This window comes from Hypanus sabinus, chromosome 13 (assembly GCF_030144855.1).
Source record: "Hypanus sabinus isolate sHypSab1 chromosome 13, sHypSab1.hap1, whole genome shotgun sequence".
In the NCBI taxonomy this organism is placed as follows: Eukaryota; Metazoa; Chordata; class Chondrichthyes; order Myliobatiformes; family Dasyatidae; genus Hypanus; species Hypanus sabinus.
The window spans coordinates 56,075,700-56,097,815 of NC_082718.1; the positions used below are offsets into that span (position 1 = coordinate 56,075,700).

Genomic DNA, 22,116 nt, shown 5'->3' on the forward strand with positions numbered 1-22,116 from the left:
AGTAGATTGTTCCCATGCCACATAGCTTTCTGTCACTCTATTCTGAGCTCTTTCATGGGACAGAGTCAAAAAACAAGAATGCACTTAAAGCCTTTTCAATAAAATATAATAACCCCACTGATCCTAGGGAATCTCTGAGCTATGAAGAAGCAGCATTCAAGATGGTCACGACAACCTTGAGTTCTTGTATTGGGAGCAAGCAGAAGACCAGTATGATGGTGGAAAGCGCTCACCATCTCACAAATTATCCAAACAGATATCCTATCAAGTGCTTCCTGCCCAGTCTGTGGAAGAGTCTGCAGTTCCCACAACAGTTAGCTTCAAACTACAATCAGATTTTGAGTTGATCCAAAGCAATAATGAGTCTCGAGGAATATGGAGAAAGATCAGGAAGATAATGTGAAGTTGATGACTGGCTATGATCTTGATAGATAATGGAGCAGGCTCAAAGGGATGACTAGCTGACCCCTATTCCAGTTTCCCATGTTCTTACAAAACCAGGGAGGAAGCAAGCTATTCTCAAACCTAAGTGGACTGCTTATGAAATAAGATGATATCAAAGAGATTAAGTGAAGCAACCAAGAGTTGGACATATTGTACTACACTTCCATTGGAAGGACCTGTTTCCCAAAACTATAAAATAAATGATCTAGTTCACCAAAATCTTTTGGGAGCTATCGTGTACATTGGAGGAAAGTACCAGTGGTAGTGGGTTTTTTTACACAGTAAGGGGTGGGGAAGAGGTGGATACATTAAGGAAATTTAAGAAACTATTAGATAGACACATGGAAAAAAGAAAAATGGAGGGCTATGTTGGAGGGAAGGGTGAGTAGGCTGAAAGGTCAGCACAACATCATGGGCCTGTACTCTATGTTAACTACTCTTCAATCTGAGTAACAGAGATGTCATGAGATGGTTTGTGAGAAATCAGCCTGGATCAGTGGCAAGAGTATATCCTGGTGAAGGTTTATTATTATCACATGTAGCATGATATGTTCCATGCTCAGATCTAGAGCGATACACAGTAAATTGTCTTATGAGAGAAGATTAGTCAGGCTGGGTAGGAATCTGCTGGAGTCTGGAAGAGTAAGAGGGGACTTGATTGAAACATACAAGATCCTGAGGTGCTTTGGAAGGGTAGATGAGGAGAGAGTTTTCCTCTTTGGACAGAATCTAAAACTAGGAGTCACTGTGTAATAAATAAGTGCCAACCTTTTCATACAAGATAAATTAATTATTTTTCTCTTGAAGGTTATTATTTTGGAAATTCTCTTCCTTGAAGTGCAATGGAAGAAAAATCATTGAATATTTTAAGACTGTTTGAAAGATAGCTAATAAATGGATATGGAGAATTGAGCTTGTAATCGGATCAATCAGTGTCTTAGTAAATGGGGGCTGAGTGGACTACTCCTGCAGCTAACTGCATGTTCATATATAATCTTCATATTGCAATTACTAGCACATGAAAAAGAGAGAGATGGAACTTGCCACATACTTAATCCACCCGGCAGCGACTTGACCACGTTCTTTAGCTGAGCTATCTCCAGTGCCTCCCACAGCATGTCATCAGTGCACTTGCACTCAGGATCCAAGTTAAAACTGAAAGGAAAGGAAAAGCTCACAAAGATACCACTTTATTTCAGTTTTACATTTTTTTCATGCTGTTTTTGTGATTTGTTTTGACCATGTTCATTGCAAAATCCTGGGGAAGCCAAATGCTCGTGTAACGCCCTGGTTAACATTTCTACTGCTCTGCTGAGAGGTAATTTATTTTAGCTGTTGTCTGTAAATGTAGCATGCCTTGCTGAGAAGTGTGTTTTGGCTTCGGCTAATGATAAGGAACCATGTTGTCCAACCTAGGAATGTTGCGTCTGCTAGTCAGGATTGTGGGATGTGAGATAAGATTCTGGAGCGGAGCAGAGCTTTTTGGAAGGACAGTAGCCTGGCTTGGGCGTTTTGGTGGGAGATGCGGAGGGAAGAGCATCAGGGAAGACGCCTGGAGGATTTCAAGAAGTTCTACCTGCTGTTGGTGATGAGAATTCAGCACCATGAGTAAAGAGATACACTGCTGAATTAGCTGCAATGTTTATGCACACATTTGACTGGTTTAACTGTGATGGACGTTTTTATTTTTCTTTCCTGTACCTATTAACTGTTTGCTAAAGCTGAAATTGGTAAATATTTATAATTTTATGCCGTGTATGATTTGTTAGTTATTGGTGACTGATAATTGTGTATGAGCAGTATCTACACAGCATTCACGCGAATTGAGGTTCCTTTAATCAGAACATCACGACATTCCTGTTTGGTTGAACTCCAAATCATAGCGACCCTAGACACGTATTGCTTATGTAAGGCAGCCTTCTCACCGCTGAGTCGCATGGATGTTAGCAGGGTTAGCTAGCGAGCCAAGTTGGTGTACGAGCCTCGATGAGAGGGCTGCACTAGCATCAAATGGAGAAACCAGGGTTTGCACATATCTCCTGTTGGATGGGATCTAGCTTGAATTGGCCCTATGTTTAGCTGAGAGTCTTAATCAAGTAAACTTTAAAAAAATACAATCACCAATGCAAGTTAGCAGTGACATCCCCCTACTCCCAGCAGGGCTGATGGTAAATGAGTCTAGAGTAAATTAGCAAATTGTAGAACAGTGGGGCAGGTGCCTGTTCTACTTCAAGGTTGTTAACAATTTGGCTAATGTGTTTGGGATGCCATTTCACAGATCGTTCATTTAGTAAAATCAAAACCATGTAAACAAGCCAAAAGATTATTGAAACCCCCAGAACATAATATAACCATTTTAGGTGATTATTAATTAAAATCGTATTTATCACTCAAGAGACCACAAAATCTCATAAGGTGAAGTGAAAGGGAGATGAAAGAGCGGCACAGGTCACACCTCCAAAAGCCCAGGTTAGATTCTGCCTGTGGTGCTGTCTGTGTGGAGTTTGCATATGCTTCCTGTAATCATGTAGGATTCCTTCAGGAACTCAGATTTCTTCCCATATCCGAAAACACTTACAAGTTGGTAGGTTGGTTGGTAGGCCCCTAGTGTGTAATGAGTGGCAGTATCTGCGGCAGTAACTGTGGGAAGAATAACTGTGGGATTAATGTAGGATCAGTACAAATGGGTGGCTGATGGCCGATGGGGCCTCAGTGGGCTAAAAACTGCTTCTGTGATGTCTCTCTCTAATATTCAAGAAGTCAGAGTAGCCCTCAAAGAAATAGGGAAAGCAGTTAAGATTGGCAGGAAAGACCCGAGCAGCTCTGTTGGAATTTCATTACCCTGCCTGGGGTAGCACATCTGGTCCAAGGCAGGTGCCACCAAATCAGCAGGCAGGGAACACCCCATCTAATGTTTTCTTTTCCCTGCAGAGTTTAATGATATAGAGTGTTAAACTGGACGATGCCTGTGAAACCATCAATGCCATGGCAATAGAGGAGAAAAGGCATGAGAGAAATTCTGAATGGAAACTACCACAGTCTAGTTCCTTCTCCCCATTCCAATCTGATCATGCTTTGCATCATATTGGTAATGCAACTTCAGGATCAGGAATTCCGTTTCCTATAAAACATCAACCCTTGGTTAGGAAAATCTATTTATTTATTTATTACTTTTCAATTTTATCGGAAGTTCTCCTGCAGTAGGAATACTGCAAGTACATTTAAAAACAATTTGCCATCCTTGAGAAGACAACCAATCATTTCAGGGTAATGTTGCTAACATTGTCTAAAATAGAGGCATAGGAATTGCTGAATGAAAACCCTAACTTCCATCTGATCTACCTTCCTAATGGTTGTGTAGTTCAGCAATGGTGGAGTTATTGAGTAATTATGCCAAATAATCCAGTTACAAGCACTAGGGGTGGAGAGATTTGGGAGCCATTGGTCCATGATTATCTGTTCCTTCCACACAGGATCAACTTCATATTTTGTTTCACACAGGAGATCAAGTTTTCTCCAAAATATCAGTTGTAAGATGACAGGCAAGATATACAAAGTTCACTGAGAGCAACAAGAAATCAAACAGCATCTGTGGGGTGGGGGGGGGGTAAAAAAACTGTCAACATTTCAGGAAGAAACCCTACATCAAGACTAGCAGGACTCGGATCCAGGGTTTCATTCCAAATCTCCTCTCCTCTCCTCCCCCCACTCCCACACACACACTCACAGATGCTGCTTGGCTCACTGAGTACCTCCAGCAGATTGTTTCTTGTTTCAGATTCCAGCATCTACATCCTTTTTGACATTCAGTTTACAAGAAATTAATCAAATGGGCAACTGAACAAACAGCTAATCAGAAGTTGCTTTGTTTTGCATGGACCGTTTTTTATTATTAGGTTAGTTCTACTCTGAATTTTTGGTTTTAAAAAAGTCATGTTGCATTTATGTCTACTCCTTATAGTTCAAAAATTCAGTTGAATATGTATTTTCATTTCTATCTTATTTCTTATCTATTTCTACAGACAATATCCATGTGTTTACCTTGTATTCCAATAGTAATTTTGAGAGACAACAAGGTAACAAAGATTTTAAGACCTACAGATCTGACAATTAGGTGTAAGATTGAAAAGTACTGGGAACTAAAAACTCACTTAATTCACTGTCTACCTTTCTTTCTCCCCCACACCCTAATTCTTCTGATGCTTGGTCTTCATTACATTGAGGCTCTATGTTTAATGCAGGCTGCAAATTTCGAGTTGACATCTGATAGCAAAGCGATCCAACATTCTTATTTACAGTAGTCTGGGATGCTTTCCAAGTTCAAGAAATGAATTCCTTTGGACGTGGGGTGTGCAGTGGTTGTAAGTAATGCTTACCGAATGGATCCACTGAACAGCACAGGATCTTGCAAAATGATGGAAAGTCTGGAGCGGAGAGTATGAAGAGGGAGTTTACTGATGTCTATTCCATCGATGACAATTTTGCCTATTGTATTAACATAGAACAATTATATAAAACACAATAAGGATTATGATTCAAGCTAAAACCTTTCCCTAAATTTATTGTTATTCAAATCATTTGTTATTTCACCATTTAAAGAAACTATGTTTACAGTTTGATGAAATCCATATGCTCTTTCATTGTGAGCCCAAACCAGAAGCAGACAGTGGAAAAAGATTGTTTAACCATCATATAGCAACTAAGTGACTCCCGTCTGTAGAAAATACGCTGTAAATTAGTTACTGAGATAATGTTTTGCAGTGATTAAATAAGAAGGTTGCCATGTATTTGAGAGTCTTATACCACTAACAAAGTGCCCAGTGTATTCAAAATCTGACCTTCAAATATATCCACCATTCTGAAAAAAGCCAGAGACAGGGATGACTTCCCACTGCCAGTGCGACCACAGATCCCTACCTGGAAAACAAATGTAGCAGATTATCTGGTACTGCACGTTGTTTCAACATCAAATGGGCTTTAATGCAGTAAATGGCGAATGGGAAGGAGAGTAAACAAGCCCGCAAATTAGAGAAGGAGTAAAGGATGAGGGATGCCTTAAAAGGGTAAAAAAAAATGGGTAATCATTGGTATAAGGTTTAGATATGGTTACCTGGTTAACAAGTGAATTAAGCAGGCAGGGAGGCAGGGAATGAGAACATAAAGAACATAGACAAATGCAGCTCATAAAATATTTTTAATAGCTAGTGGTGGATAGGTTGGACATATGATGCCACCAACTACATCCACAAATTTACCTTGATGCAAGTAAAACCACAAAGGTTGCCAATCCAGCTATATCGCCATCTCATTTTCCAGCTGTTATTCCTTTGACCTTGCCTTTCTACAATGAAATCCTGACACCAGGTGCTTTAAAAGCAAACCTCAGATAAAGAAGCAAGTAATTGCTTTGGATTGTGCAAAGACTGCATGCTGCAAGAGATGAGGCTTGCTTCAGCATTAGTTAAAGGGGCCACCCTTCCCTCACCTCCATCTGTGTATACTGACTTGCACATATTTATTCCTGAAAGTTTCTTCCTTTGGGATTGCATCCTTTTTGTATTTCATGACTAATATGTATTGGATGCAAAACTGGGCTGAGAAATGGCAGATGGAGTTCAACCCAGGTAAGTGTGAAGTGGTTCATTTTGGTAGGTCAAATATGATGGCAGAATATAGTATTAATGGTAAGACTCTTGGCAGTGTGGAGGATCAGAGGGATCTTGGGGACCGAGTCCATAAGATGCTCAAAGCAGCTGCGCAGGTTGACTGTGTGGTTAAAAAGGCATATGGTGTATTGGCCTTTGTTATTTGTGGAATTGAATTTAGGAGCCAAGAGGTAATGTTGCAGCTATATAGTACCCTGGTCAGACCCCACTCAGAGTACTGTGCTCAGTTCTGGTTGCCCTGCTACAGGAAGAATGTGGAAACTATAGAAAGGGTGCAGAGGAGATTACAAGGATGTTGCCTAGATTGGGGAGCATGCCTTATGAGAATAGGTTGAGTGAACTCGGCCTTGTCTCCTTGGAGCAACAAAGGATGAAGGGTGACCTGATAGAGGTGTATAAGATGATGATGGGCATTGATCGTGTGGATAGCCAGAGGCTTATTCCTAGTGCTGAGATGGCTAACACAAGGGGGCATAGTTTTAAAGGGCTTGGAAACATGTACCAGGGCTGAAATGGTTGCCACAAGAGGACACAGGTTTTAGGTGCTGGGGAGTAGGTATGTATCTGTATGTAGGCCTCCGTTAGTCTCGATAGACCATGGATTTGCACCTTGGAAAGTTTCCAGGGCACAAGCCTGGGCAAGGTTTTTTATATATGGAAGACATGCAGTTGCCTGAGCTGCAAGTCTCCCCTCTCCACGCCACCGATGTTGTCCAAGAGAAGGGCATTAGGACCCATACAGCTTGGAACCAGGGTCGTCGCAGAGCAATGTGTGGTCAAGTGCCTTGCTCAAGGACACAACACACAGCCTCAGCCAAGGCTCGAACTAGCAACCTCCAGATCACCAGATGAACACCTTAACAACTTGGCCACGCGCCAACAGGGGAGTAGGCAGGGAGTAGGTACAGAGGAGATGTCAGGGGTAAGTTTTTTTACTCAGAGTGCGTGCGTGGAATGGGCATTTTAACATACACCTGTTTGCATTGTTCAATGCCCTTATCTCCAGACCCCTCTTTCTCACCCAATGAAGCACACAACTCCAGTCCTGAGCCTACCCCAGATCGTCTCCCACCCACATCTAAGGCTTCCCCTCTCTTTCCCTGGTAACTCTTTTTTTTTTTGTTTTTACTCATTTTTACGGGATCTGACAAGGCCAGTAATGGTCACTGATATGTATTCGATGCCTTGAAGAGCTGCTATCCTGCTGGTGGAGATATTTTCACAATACTGCTGGGCACAGCATTCCACAAGTTAGACCATATGATGAAGTACTGCTGTCAAAAACAAACACAGCCGATACAAACTTAGCTGAGGTTCACTTTCCTACCTATTTCCCTACAAACTAGAAATGTACACATCCACTGTTCTCCAAAGTAGAAAATGCCGAAGCTTCACAATGCTTCCAGTGAAGACTTGCCTCCTCTTCTCTGTCTTAAAAGGTGGAACATTATCCTTTATGCCCAAAATCTGTGTGGAAAATTTATTCATCAGACAGTTCCTCATAATTCTTCAATTTTTTGCACTAAAATTACTGGAAACTTTGCCCGATAAAGGTGAGTCAAGGGACAATGGGACAGCACAAGACAAAAACATATTGCAGCTTTCACACAAAGCTCCGACTTAGAAGAAAGAGAATTAACATATTAATCTTTGAATGCTAGATCACTTCAGGTTTCAATTTCCAAGTTTACATAGCTCATTATTTTTTTCTCCCCTTCTTTATCACATTGGCCTTGTTTGTCTGTTATTGTTTCTTCTATTTGTGTAGATTGGCCTGCTGGACCTGTCACACAGCCTTGCTCTAAGCAACATTTCCTGAAAAGATACTCAATTTAATCTTAACTGCTGCTTAATTGCTTCTTTAAATCATTTAGTCTCAACCTACCAGGGATGTTCACTTTCTTTCTACCCATTCCTTTCCCACCTCTTCTGGTACTGAAAATTAACTTTTTTTCCACTTACCTAGTTCTAATGGAACGACCAAGCCTGAAACATTAATTCGGTTTCTTTCCACAGACACTACCTAACCCGCTGTGTGTTTTCAGCATTTTCAGTGTTTGTTTCAGATATCTAATGTCTGCTGTTTTCTTTCTAAATTTTCTTTTAAACTCTTCTCTCTCAGTGGGCTGAGGAAGTTAGCAGTACTATAAAATCACCAGTATCACTACACTGCTCAGCTTATCACCAAAACAACCAGGAAAAAATATATTTAAATACTCCAGAATACAAATAGAAAAATAGATTACCTCAGCATATACCTTCGTATAGCAATGCTATGACCACTTTACAATACAATGGACTTTGCTTTTAATTTTGTTCTAATTGTGTTCTCTCTTATTAAAGTTGTGTATAATTTATGTTTTTTCTCTGTGAATGTCGTGTATCTGATGTTATGTACTGTGATGCTGCTGCAGGTAAGTTTCTCATTGAATATGTATATGAGAATAAACTTGACTTTGACTCTAGCCTCAAATCGAGTTTTGCAAACAGTACTGAATGGCTAAGTCCTAATTTGAATGCTTGCATGTTTGTATGCTCTTTGAGCATTTTATCCTGTGGGCTCTTCTCCCCGGCAATGATGCCTTTCAAATACTCTCCAGACCTAGATGCCTTCATTTAGTGGAAGTGGTAGATACCGGTGGGGTTTCAACACTTAAGAGCAATTTGGATGAGCAGATGGTCGGGAAGGTATGGAGAGCTCCGTTCAATGTGCAGATCATGGGGCTAGGCAGAATAACAGTTTGGCATGGACCAGATGGGCCAAAGGGCTTGCTTCTGCACTGTAGTGCTCTATATCTCCACGTCTTCATTTGCAATTTGGCTTTTTCCATTACATCTAAACACAGAGATCAAATTACCTTCTAAGTTGTTTGCTTTGGCAAAGCGTCTGCAGCAGCTTTCTTGCAGATCATTTTACTGAACAATCTCTTTGCTTCCCATCATCTTCTGGAGCTTTAACCAAATGCGATGATAGGTGAGAACAAACTTAAGCCTCCGTTTAGCACCCTGCCTGCAGAGTCTGGCCAATTTCACACAGTACTATAGCGCTTGGCCTCATCAGCAACAACGACCAGTCAGCATACAGAGAGGAGGTAGAGAGTCTTGTGAAATGGTGCGAGAACAACAACCCTAGTCTCAACATGGACAAGACAAAAGAGATAATGGTGGACTTCAGGAAGGCGCAGGTCGACCACTCTCTATTGCACATCAACGGCTCTGCCGTGGAGAAAGTGAATAGCACAAAGTTCCTTGGTGTGCACATAATGGATAATCTAACCTGGACAGCAACACCTCTTCACTAGTCAAGAAGGCACACAGTGGTTACGTTTCCTTAGAAGACAGAGGTGTGTAAGGATCCCTGCCCCCATTCTAGCAACTTTCTACAGGAACACATCCTGTCTGGATGCATCATTGTGTGGTACGGAAGCTGCAAGGCATTGGATCTGAAGACTCTAGAGAGGATCAATGGGGTCTACCTCTCCCTATTTGTGACATTTATTGGAAGTGTTGCAGACAAAGGGCCTGAAGCACAGCTGAGGATCCCTACCACCCATACCACAACCTCTTTGACTCACTACTATCAGGAAGGAGGTACAGAAGCATCAGGACTACGGCTGCCAGACTGGGTAACAGCTCTTTCCTCAGGCTGTGAGACTAATGAATGCCACTATTACGGTCATGTCCCTAGGACAGTAAGCTGTTTACTTTTTACTACATGTTTTACCTGTGCTGTTGACTAATTGAATATTGAATTCTATTTTATTAATGTATTTATGATAATATTCGGTTTTCTGTGCTGTGTGTGAAACATGTTTTGTGGGTGCACCGTTGTCCAGAGGAACGTTGTTTAGTTTGGTTGTATATATGTACAGTCAGGTGACAATGAACTTGAACTACAGTGGGAGGGCACAGTGAACAAATCCCAAAGAGAGGAAAACATGAGACAATGAAATGCTTGCATATATTTTCTACTGCTTCTTCTGCTAAATAAAATTGCAAAATCCATAGCATTGTTTACACGTTATTTCTTTGTCACCTTAAGGCAATGAAATTAAACAGCGAAAGTGAAAGCATTCCATTGGCCGAGACAAATTAACCAGACACCAGATGTGTTTACTGTGGGTCTAACACAGTATAATACATATTAATAAAAGGGCAGAACAAATAAAATTCTACTACTATTGAGATCCATACAAATAATCTTGCTGTTTGATGCATACTTCCAGTCAATAAAATTCAAGCCGCGTCTTTACTTTGAATTTGAAATTTCTCATATCGGTTGACTTGCATTCTTCTGTATCTGCATTTCTCCCTGATGTGTTCACTTGCCCCAATGCTATTGCAAAATTCTTATCTGTAAGGACAGTAAGTCAGCAAGATTTGTGCAGTTTCTCACCTTCTGACCAGGTGTGATGTAGGCTTTGACATGTTTAAGCACCGGTTTGAGAGATGAGTCATATCGAACACAGAGGTCCTGAATTTTTATCTCTCCTTGCTGCGGCCAGTCTTCCGGGACCTGGGATGGCTCTAAATAGAATACAGATATCCTGATTGAATACAGAACCTCAAGCAGACATTTTTAATTCAAAAGAAAAATGAAAACTGCAGATGCTGGAAATCTGAGATAAAGACAGAAAATGCTGCTCAGGCAGCATCTGCAGAAAAAGGAACAGAGTTAATATGTCAGGTTAATGAACCTGACTATTGTACCATAGTGCCATAGTGGTTAACAAATGTGATTACAGCTTGAGATGATGAAGTTCAGAGTTCAATTCCAATGTCATCTGTAAGGAGTCTGTATGTCCTCCCTGTGGAACGCACGGGTTTCCTCCCACAGAATCAAGGTATACTGGTTAGAAGGTTAATTGATTATTGTAAATTGTCCCATGATTAGGCTTGGGTTAAAGCAGGGATGCTGGCTGCATGGCTCATAGGGTCAGAAGTGTCTGTTCCATGCTCTAGCCCAAAAAATAAGTAATAAATAAACCTGGAGCGGAATTCTGATGAAGGGTCTTCAATCAGTTCAGGTTCATTTAACGGACTCTGATTCAATTAGTTGCTTCAAACTTAGAGCAGATCATTCTAAATATCTCCCTTCATACAAGGTAACTCCAGGCTCTACTGTAGATTGAGACAATGGAGAACTCTACATGTAGAGAGTCATAGGTCATATAGATTGTACCTTAATTTGTGCATGTTCCAATGCTCCAAAGTTGAGCACATCCAGAGAAACTTCAGAAATAAAAGTTAATTGGCGTATTGCACCCCATTTGGAAAGAGAGGGAGCAGGTATAGCTCCTTGTACCTGTTTCAGCATTCAAGCAAATCATAACTCATAGAAATCAATTGGAATTAACATGGGGGGGGGGGGAAGAGCAGGAAAATTAGTTGCAGGAATGAGCCACCTGACTCACTTGTTCATCAAGATCACAGCCAATATACCTCCCAAACATCATTTTCCTTTTCCAAACCCACATTTCTTGGTTCCCTCAATCTCTAAAAATCTATCCAAGTTAATTTGAATGAACCCATTGCCTAGGTCTCTACAGCCTTTTGGAGGTCAGAATTCTAAAGATACACCATTGAATTTCTCCTCATCTCATCCTTAAGTAGTCTATCCCTTATACTGAGAGTGGAATGGGAGCAAAGGGAGACATCCTCTCTGCAATGAACTTTTTCAGCCCTGTAGGAATTTTATAAATGTCAGTGAGATTTCATTCTTCTAAACTCTAGAGAACACAGGCCTGGTTGACACAATCTTTCCCTAAACAGCAAACTTTCCATTCTTGGAGTCTCTCCAATAAAATTGCAAAAGTCCCTCCACTCTTTAAGAAAGGAGGAAGGCAGCAGAAAGGAAATTATAGACCAGTTACCCTGACCTCAGTAGTTGGGAAGATGTTGGAGTCAATTGTTAAGGATGAGGTGATGAAGTACTTGGTGAAACAGGACAAGATAGGACAAAGTCAGCATGGCTTCCTTAAAGGAAAATCCTGCTAGCCGAACTTGTTGAAATTCTTTGAGGAGATTACAAGTAGGGTAGATAAAGGATGCAGTGGATGTTCTATATTTGGATTTTCAGAAGGCCTTTGACAAGGTGCCACACATGAAACTGCTTACCAATTTAAGAGCCATGGTATTACAGGAAAGTTACTGGCATGGTTAAAGCATTGGCTGGTAGCAGCAGGCACGAATGGGAATAAAAGGATCCTTTTGTGGTTAGCTGCCAGTGATCACTGGTGTTCTGCAGGTGGGACCACTTCTTTTTGTGCTGTATTTGAATCGAAGCAAGAGGCAGAAAGGGAAGAGGTAAAAGAAGCTCGGAGAGAAGCTGTTTTTTCTAAACTGATCGAGGCAAAGAGGCTAGACTGTGCAGGCGCGTGATGTAGCGTCTCAAAGGTTTAAAAGAAAGACCACCATATACAGCGGCCATCACCGTAGCAGCCATCATCGGAGTGGACTGAGTCGGAGTGGGATGGCTTTGGCTCAATCAGGCTTCAGCGAGAACAGGCAGTGGCGAGGTTTGAACGGGGCACAACTGTGCAAGCACGTGAAAGTCAGCCTCTAAGATCAGTGGGGGAATTTTAAAAAGCAAACAGAGGCTGAGTACGAGCTTCACCCCAGGTGAAGTAAGGCCGAGTAAACTCCTTTAATTAATCTAATTAGCTTAGGAGTAGGTAATGGAGGCAGCAGTTAGGGCAGTTGAGTGCTCTGTTTGCAGTATGTGGGAAGTCAGGGCGAGCACAGCTGTCCCTGATGACTACACCTGCAAAAGGTGCATCCAGCTGCAGCTCCTGACAAACCGTGTTAGGGAACTGGAGCTGGAACTGGATGAACTTTGGATCATTCGGGAGGCAGAGACAGAAATAGACAGGAGTTTCAGGGAGATAGTCACCCCCAAGAGTCAGGAGGCAGGTAGCTGGGTGACTGTCAGGAGAGGGAAGGGGAATAGACAGGAAGAGCAGAGCACCCCTGTGGCTGTTCCCATTAACAATAATATACTGTTTTGGATACCATTGGTGGGGACAACCTACCAGTGACAAGTTGCAGTGGTTGCATCTCTGGCACCGAGACTGGACCCTCAGCTCAGAAGGGAAGGAGGGAAAAAAGGAGAGCAGTAGTGATAGGGGATTCAATAGTTAGGGGGACAGATAGGAGGTTCTGTGAAAGAGATCGAGAATCCCGGATGGTCTGTTGCCTCCCTGGTGCCAAGGTCTGTGATATCTCGGATCGAGTTCTCAGTATTCTCAAGAGGGAGGGTGAGCAGCCAGATGTTGTGGTCCATGTAGGGACCAATGACGTGGGTAGGAAGAGTGAGGAGGTTCTGAAAGGTGAGTTTAGGGAGCTAGATGTCAAGTTAAAGGGAAGGAACTCCAGGATAGCAATCTCAGGATTGTTACTAGTGCCACGTGCAGGTGGGTTTAGAAATAGTAAGATAGTGCGGCTGAAGACGTGGTGCAGGAGAGTGGGCTTCAGATTTATAGATAATTGGGCAGTTTTCCAGGGAAGGTGGGACTTGTTCCAGTGGGACGGTTTACATCTAAACTGGAGGGGGACAAATATTCTTGCAGGTAGGTTTGCTAGAGAGGCTCCAGTGGATTTAATAAAAGGATCCTTTTGTTTATTTATTTAGATATGAGGGGGGAATGGAACCAGAGTGTAGGAACAGATTTATGGGAGAAGGAAGAAAAAGACAGTAAAGTTCTTCGTACTATTAGAGATAAACAGAGAGGAAGACGTGGAGAATTTCTTAAATGCATTTATTTTAATGCTAGGAGCATTGTAAGAAAGGTGGATGAGACAGCATGGATTGATATCTGGAAATATGATGTTGTAGCTATTAGTGAAACATGGTTGCAGGAAGGGTGTGATTGGCAACTAAATATTCCTGGATTTCGTTGCTTCAGGTGTGATAGAATTGGAGGGACAAGAGGAGGAGGTGTTGCGTTGCTTGTCAGAGAAAGTATTACAGCGGTGCTCTGCCAGGATAGATTAGGGGGCTCGTCCAGGGATGCTACTTGGGTGGAATTGAGGAATGGGAAAGATGCAGTAACACTTATAGGGGTGTATTATAGACTACCTAATGGGGAGCGAGAATTAGAGGAGCAAATTTGCAAGGAGATAGAAGATATTTGTAGTAAGCACAGGGTGGTGATTGTGGGACATTTTAATTTTCAACACTTAGACTGGGAAGCCCATACTATAAAAGGGATGGATGGTTTGGAGTTTGTAAAATGTGCGCAGGGTAGTTTTTTGCAGCAATACATAGAGGTACCGACTAGAGAAGGGGCAGTGTTGGATCTTCTGTTAGGGAATGAAATAGGTCAGGTGACGGAGGTATGTGTTGGGGAGCACTTCGGGTCCAGTGATCACAATGCCATTATTTTCAATATAATTATGGAGAAGGATAGGACTGGACTAAGGGTTAAGATTTTTGATTGGAGAAAGGCTAACTTTGAGGCAATGCGAAAGGATTTAGAAGGAGTGGATTGGGAAAATTTGTTTAATGGGAAGGATGTAATAGAGAAATGGAGGTCATTTAAAGGTGAAATTTTGAGGGTACAGAATCTTTATGTTCCTGTTAGGTTGGAAGGAAAGGTTAAAAGTTTGAGAGAGCCATGGTTTTCAAGGGATATTGGAAACTTGGTTAGGAAAAAGAGAGATATCTACAATAAATATAGGCAGCATGGAGTAAATGAGGTGCTCGAGGAATATAAAGAATGTAAGAAGAATCATAAGAAAGAAATTAGAAAAGCTAAAAGAAGATACGAGGTTGCTTTGGCAAGTAAGGTGAAAATAAATCCAAAGGGTTTCTACAGTTATATTAATAGCAAAAGGATAGTCAGGGATGAAATTGGTCCCTTAGAGAATCAGAGTGGACAGCTATGTATGGAGCCGAAAGAGATGGGGAGATTTTGAACAATTTCTTTTCTTCGGTATTCACAAGGAGAAGGATATTGAATTGTGTAAGTTAAGGGAAACAAGTAGGGAAGTTATGGAAACTATGACGATTAAAGAGGAGGAAGTACTGGTGCTTTTAAAGAATATAAAAGTGGATAAATCTCCGGGTCCTGACAAGATATTCCCTAGGACCTTGAGGGATGTTAGTATAGAAATAGCAGGGGCTCTGACAGAAATATTTCAAATGTCATTAGAAATGGGGATGGTGCCAGAGGATTGGCATATTGCTCATGTGGTTCCATTGTTTAAAAAGGGTTCTAAGAGTAAACCTAGCAATTATAGGCCTGTCAGTTTGACATCAGTGGTGGGTAAATTAATGGAAAGTTTTCTTAAAGATGGTGTATATATAATTATCTGGATAGACATGGTCTGATTAGGAACAGTCAGCATGGATTTGTGCGTGGAAGGTCATGTTTGATAAATCTTATTGAATTTTTTGAAGAGGTTATGAGGAAAGTTGACGAGCGTAAAACAGTGGATGTTGTCTATATGGACTTCAGTAAGGCCTTTGACAAGGTTCTACATGGAAGGTTAGTTAGGAAGGTTCAATCGTTAGGTATTAATATTGAAGGAGTAAAATGGATTCAACAGTGGCTGGATGGGAGATACCAGAGAGTAGTAGTGGACAACTGTTTGTCAGGTTGGAGGCCGGTGACTAGTGGTGTGCCTTGGGGATCTGTACTGGGTCCAATGTTGTTTGTCATATACGTTAATGATCTAGATGATGGGGTGGTAAATTGGATTAGGAAGTATGCAGATGATACTAAGGTAGGTGGCATTGTGGATAATGAAGTAGGTTTTCAAAGCTTGCAGAGAGATTTAGGCCATTTAGAAGACTGGGCTGAATGATGGCAGATGTAGTTTAATGCTGATAAGTGTGAAGTGCTACATTTTGGTTGGAATAATCCAAATAAGACATACATGGTAAATGGTAGGGCATTGAGGAATGCAGTAAAACAGAGTGATCCAGGAATAATGGTGCATAGTTCCCTGAAGGTGGAATCTCATGTGGATAGGGTGGTGAAGAAAGCTTTTGGTATGCTGACCTTTATAAATCAGAGCATTGAGTATCGGAGTTGGGATGTAATGTTAAGATTGTACAAGGCATTGGTAAGGCCGAATTTGGAGTATTGTGTACAGTTTTGGTCACCAAATTACAGGAAAGATGTCAACAAAATAGAGAGAGTACAGAGAAGATTTACTGGAATGTTACCTGGGTTTCAGCGCCTAAGTTACAGGGAAAGGTTGAACAAGTTAGGTCTTCATTCTTTGGAGTGTAGCAGGTTGAGGTGGGACTTGATAGAGGTATTTAAAATTATGAAGGGGATAGAATTGACATAGTTAGGCTTTATCCAATGAGAGTAGGGGAGATTCAAACAAGAGGACATGAGTTGAGAGTTAGGGGCAAAAGTTTAAGGGTAACAGAAGGGGGAATTTCTTTACTTAGTAGCTGCGTGGAATGAGCTTCCCGTAGAAGTGGTAGAGGCAGGTTCAGTATTGTCATTTAAAGTAAAATTGGATAGGTATATGGACAGGAAAGGAATGGAGGGTTATGGGCTGAGTGTGGGCCAGTGGGACTAGGTGAGAGTAAGCGTCGGCATGGAGTAGAAGGGCCGAGATGGCTTGTTTCCGTGCTGTAATTGTTATATGGTTATATCAATGGTTCAGATGATGGAATAGATGGCTTCGTTGCCAAGTTTGCAGATGATATGAAAATTGGTGGAGGCACAGGTAGTGTTGAGGAAACAGGTAAGCTGCGGAAGGACCTAGACAGATTAGCAGAATGAGCAAGAAAGTCGCAAATTAAATACAATTTTGGAGAATACATGGTCATGCACTTTGGTGGAAGAAATAAATGTGCAGATTATTTTCTAATTGTGGAGAAAATCCAAAAATCTGAGATGCAAAGGGACTTGGGAGACTTTATGCAGAACACCCTAAAGGTTAACTTGCAGGTTGAATCAGTGGTGAGGGAGGCAAATGTAATGTTATTTCAAAGGGTCTAGAATGCAAGATCAGGGATGTGATGCTGAGGCTTTATAAGGCACTGGTAAGACCTCACCTTGAGTATTGTGAACACCTCAACTTGAGTATTCAAGGCTCCTCATCTGAGGGGAGATGTGCTGGCATTGGGGAGGGTTCAGAGGAGGTTCATAAGGATGATTCCGGGAATGAAAGGGTTATCGTATGAGCAATGTTTGATAGCTTTGGGTCTACATTCATTAGAATTTTGAAGGATGAGGGGAGATCTCATTGAAACCTTTTGAATGCTGAAAAGCCTAGGCAAAGTGGATATGGAAAGGATGTTTCCCATGCTGGGGTAGTCTGCGACAAGACAGCACTGCCTCAGGATAGAGGGGCATCCATTTAAAACAGAGATGTGGAGAAACTTCTTTAGCCAGAGGGTGGAAAATTTGTGGAATTTATTACCACAGGCAGCTGTGGAGGCCAAGTCATCAGGTGTATTTAAGGCGTAGAACTTGATAGGTTCTTAATTGGTCGTGGCATCAAAGGTTATGGGGAGAAGGCTGGGGAGTGAGGCTGAGGAGGGGGAGAAAAAAAAGAGGATCAGCCACGACTGAATGTTGGGGCAGATTCGATGGGCCAAATGGACTATTTCTACTCCTATGTCTTATGGTCTAAAACTTTGCTGCACTCTGTCTGGGGGCAAATACTGTGCATTCTCCTATTTTTAGCTAGGAGACCACTATATTTCAAGTGCTGCCTCACTAAGGCCAAAAATAATTGCAGTAGATGATCTATATTCATAAATTAAAATACATGGTAAAGATCATACTTTTTCCCCTTTTCCCTTCCTAATCGGTTGCTGCTCCTCCATGAGTGAATTTTGTTAGTTTGTGTACAAGGTTATCTAGTTATATAGTCTAGGGATTATATATACCCAGTTGCCACATTATTAGGTCCATCAGGACACCTGCTTATTAATGCAAATATCTAATCAGCCAATCATGTGGCAGCAACACAATGCATAGAGACATGCAGACATGGTCAAACAGTTTTGTTGCTGTTCAGACCAAATATTAGAATAGGGAAGAAAATGTTATCTAAGTGACTTTGACCATGGAATAATTGTTGGTGCCAGAAAAACTGGATTCAATTTCATAGAAACTGTTCACCTCTGGGGCTTTCACACACAACAGTTTCTAGACTTTCCAAAGAATGGTGGTGAAGAACAAATAAAAAATCCAGTGAGTGGCAGTTCTGTGGGCAAAGTCACCTTTTAATGAGAGAGGTTAGAGGAGAATGGCCAGATTGTGTCATCATGTGTATACAGATGACCTGGATAAAAATGTAGATGGGTGGTTTAGTAAGTTTGTGGATGATACCAAGATTGGTGGAGTTGTGGACAGTGTAGAAGACTGGCAAAGAATACAGTGCGATATTGATATACATTGCAAATATGAGCAGAGAAATGGCAAATGGAGTTGAACCCAGATAAATGTGAGTTGTTGAACCTTGATAGGGCAAATGTAAGGAGACAGAACACTGTTAAGGGCAAGATCCTTAACAGAGTTGATGAGCACAGAGATCTCAGGATCCAAGCTCATAACTTCCTTAAAGGAACTGCCCAGGTCGATAAGGTGGTTAAAAAGGCTTATGGAATGCTTGATTTTATTAGTTGAGGGATTGAGTTCAAACGTCAAGAGGTTGTGTCACAAGTTTATAAAACTCTGGTTAGGCCACATCTGGAGTATTGCATACAGTTCTGGTCAACCCCCCCCCCCCCACCCCATAAGAAGGATGTTGAAGCTTTGGAGAGTGTTATCAGGATGCTGCCTGGTTTGGAGTGCGTGTGCTATCACGAGAGGCTCGATAAACTTGGGTTGTTTTCCCTGGAGCAGTGGAGGCTGAGGGAAGACCTGATGGAGGTTTACACAATTATGAGAGGCATAGATAGAGTGGACTGGGAGTATCTGCTCACCAGGGCTGAAATGTCTAATACAGGCTAATACAGAGGGCATAAGTTGAAGGTGAGATGGGTTAGGTTCAAAAGGGATGTGAGGGGTGAGTTTTTACTCAGAGAGTGGTGGATGCCTGAAATGCACTGCCTGGTATGGTGGTGGAGACAAATACATTAGAGGCTTTTATGAGACTTTTATATAGGTACATGAATGTGAAGAAGATGGAGGGATAAGGATATTGTGTAGGTCGGAGGGATTAGAGTTTGGGTGTTTTTGATTTGTTTTTTAGCTGGTTTGGTACAACATTGTGGGCTGAAGGGCTTATCCCTCTGCTATACTGTTCTATGTAAGCTGAAGTAACCCAAGTAACCAGATGTTACAACAGTGGTGTACAGAAGAGCATCTCAAAATGTCAACACATCGGACCTTGAAGCGGATGGGCTACAGCAGCAGAAGACCACAAACATACAAGAGGTACCTTATAAAGTGGCCACTGAGTGTGTGTATTTATACAAATGTAGAATGGCATACCAGAGCTGGTCATGCTTGATGGCCATGCATGAAATATAGAACAAAGACTTCGTTACACTTGAAAGGCACACATTAATACAGTTATCCTTTAACAAGAACACCAAAAATATCGCTGTTTCTAGGTGTGAGTTCAGGGGAACATGTTACTTTTCTGAATCCTACCCATGGTTCCTTCATAATTTTCACTCTCAATGTTCAGGAAACTGTTGACCTTCTTCACAGCTCCCATCTGCACCTCCAGGTCAGCAAGATTTCTTACCACCCAGTTGAGGTAATTACAAACCTGTATTTTTAAAAAAAATCATTTAAATAGTTCTTTCCAAGATGCTTCAAGAGCTTCAGACCTAATTAACTTTATTATTGAAAAACAGTTGTTGATATATTGTAAAGACAAGCAAAGAAGTATCTGTTTTGTGGATAAGTTTTGACCATGGCAAAAGGGACCTCCCAACTCTTCATTGAATCAGTGCTATCAGATTACTGTCCAAAGCACTATTTCAAAAAACCAAAGGATATTGCTTCAACAACCCATGCAAGATCAAGTCAAACATAAGGGAATTCTCACACCATATAGGACCCACTTTATAAAATAAATGTATGTTGCAGTTTTGTATACAGTCTTTTACAACATATACTTTACTGAGGTTTAATAAAGCTTTAAAGTTTTTACATTAACTTTTAATCTACTGGCATGTACTTAATAGAAACCAAGTTAAGACCTGGACAAGACTTAACCGAGAGAATAAACTCAAGAAAATCACGCAGCACTGGTGGTGTACAACCTAATTCAAACACTTTAGAAATGTTCAGTGTAATTCTGGAATGTGGTGAACTCAAGGCATGCTTTGTGTGACTGTCAAGGGTTTGTCGCACTACTGTTTTTGACAAAAAGCTCAGCTTACCGTTAATGCATAGGTAAGACCAAATCCTACACGACCAGATGAAAGTCCAGAGTAAGGGGCATACATTATGGAGGCCAAAGCTGCGGTAAGTACAATATAGGCACCAAGATAATCCTGTTTATTTCAATAGGAAGAATCAGTCAGTTTACATTAACATTATAAGCCACCGTCGTAAACTATAAAAAAGATTAAGCTTGACAGACTAAAACGTTGGCAGGTTATTGCCTAACCTGCCAATAATTCTTTTTGGATTCTTTTGACCAATAAAATATGATGAGAAACGCAGATTGTGGCTGTTCATTGTAACCACAATAGAGCAGCGAAGCTGCCAGTTTTTCATCTAAAGATTCTGCCAATGTGTCATTGCGAGCAGGGACAAGTATTTTTGATGTCTCTCCCTTCACAGATGTACGATACACACATATACTACATAACAGTCTGGTAAACTTATTTTTGAACTGAACCATATATAGGAAAGACACACTCTAAAATGGGAGGGTTTGAATCTATGGAAGGAGGAAATATATCATTCAAGCAAAATAGCAGTTTACCTTAGCGATATAAAGAGAAAACAATTTAATTGTTCATAACCAAGGGAAGCTTTAGATTGGCAGAGTCCTGTTACTCGGGCTTGAAAAGCAGCCCGTGCTATAAAAAGATGCTGTAGTATTGAAACATATTTATTCTCCTTTATTACAACTTGTGACAGCAATGGCCTGATTGCTTGCGACTATAAACACAGATTGAGTATAAATCTGTTCCCTCGTACCGTTCTAACTTCCAGCCATCTGTTGGCAGCTGACAGGAACAAGTAGGCAATATTGTTGGCGTCAGTGAGCTCCAGCATACGCTGTTTAAATCTCGATTCATGTCTGCAATAGAACAGGTTCCTCCCTTCAGATTAATCCATTATTTCAAAGCTCCATAACAGAACCCTATTTCATATATTTTATTACACTTCAAGTTAGGATTTGCACAAGTCATTTATCTGTTTTGTGTGTGAGACTGCATAAGATACCTAACAATCTTCAGAGTTTCCAGCAGGACCCTGTCCCGATCAGAATGCTCCTCTGCACGGTAAGTGCTGAGCAAAGTCTACAGCCTTCTTAACCCACCCCGGAGAATTTATTCAGTTCCCTTGTTCCAACAGGCTAGAGATCGAATGGGACTTTGCAACCACTGTCTTACCGGAATGCTCGGATCGTTGTGAGCCCTTCAGCGGTTTCCGAGAAATGGCACAATAGAGGTAACTGTGTACTGTCATCCAGCTCCTGGAGATCCCTTTATAAGTGAAATAAAGAGTCAGGATGGGTTAAGACAGATGTGTCTAGACAGTATATTCCCACACTATGGACAGCATACATTCTGAGAAGCTCATCCATAATCATTATTTTCCACAATGCAAACTCTTAACAAAAATTGAAAAAAATGGTTGCATCTTTCCATTCCTGTGTTTCTTCAGCTTCTCTCCCTCACATAACTTCTGCAGGAGTTCATCATTAGGAGTTGGTGTCGGGACTCCTTTTCACATTATATGCCAATTATGTGGATGGTTGATGGCTTTGTGGGCAAACTTGTGGATGAGATGAAGATAGATGGAGGAGCAGGTTGTGTTGAGGAAGCAGTGAGTTTGCAGAAGAACTTTGATAAAATGGGACAATGGGCAAAGAAGTGGCATATGGAATATAGAGT

At 41.3% G+C, this 22,116-nt stretch overlaps 1 protein-coding gene across 1 annotated transcript in view; it reads right to left on the reverse strand.

Moving 5' to 3' along the window:
• The window catches only part of LOC132403882 (ATP-binding cassette sub-family C member 9-like), a 190,982-nt gene that overhangs the window by 23,034 nt on the left and 145,832 nt on the right, over positions 1–22,116 (reverse strand). The window contains exons 30-37 of the mRNA XM_059987658.1: positions 21,613–21,705; positions 21,194–21,296; positions 20,425–20,538; positions 19,685–19,805; positions 10,507–10,637; positions 5,283–5,361; positions 4,821–4,929; positions 1,496–1,599 (exon numbers count right to left, since the gene is read on the reverse strand). Coding sequence (XP_059843641.1) covers positions 1,496–1,599; positions 4,821–4,929; positions 5,283–5,361; positions 10,507–10,637; positions 19,685–19,805; positions 20,425–20,538; positions 21,194–21,296; positions 21,613–21,705 — 854 coding nt within the window. The remainder of the gene's footprint in view (positions 1–1,495; positions 1,600–4,820; positions 4,930–5,282; positions 5,362–10,506; positions 10,638–19,684; positions 19,806–20,424; positions 20,539–21,193; positions 21,297–21,612; positions 21,706–22,116) is intronic.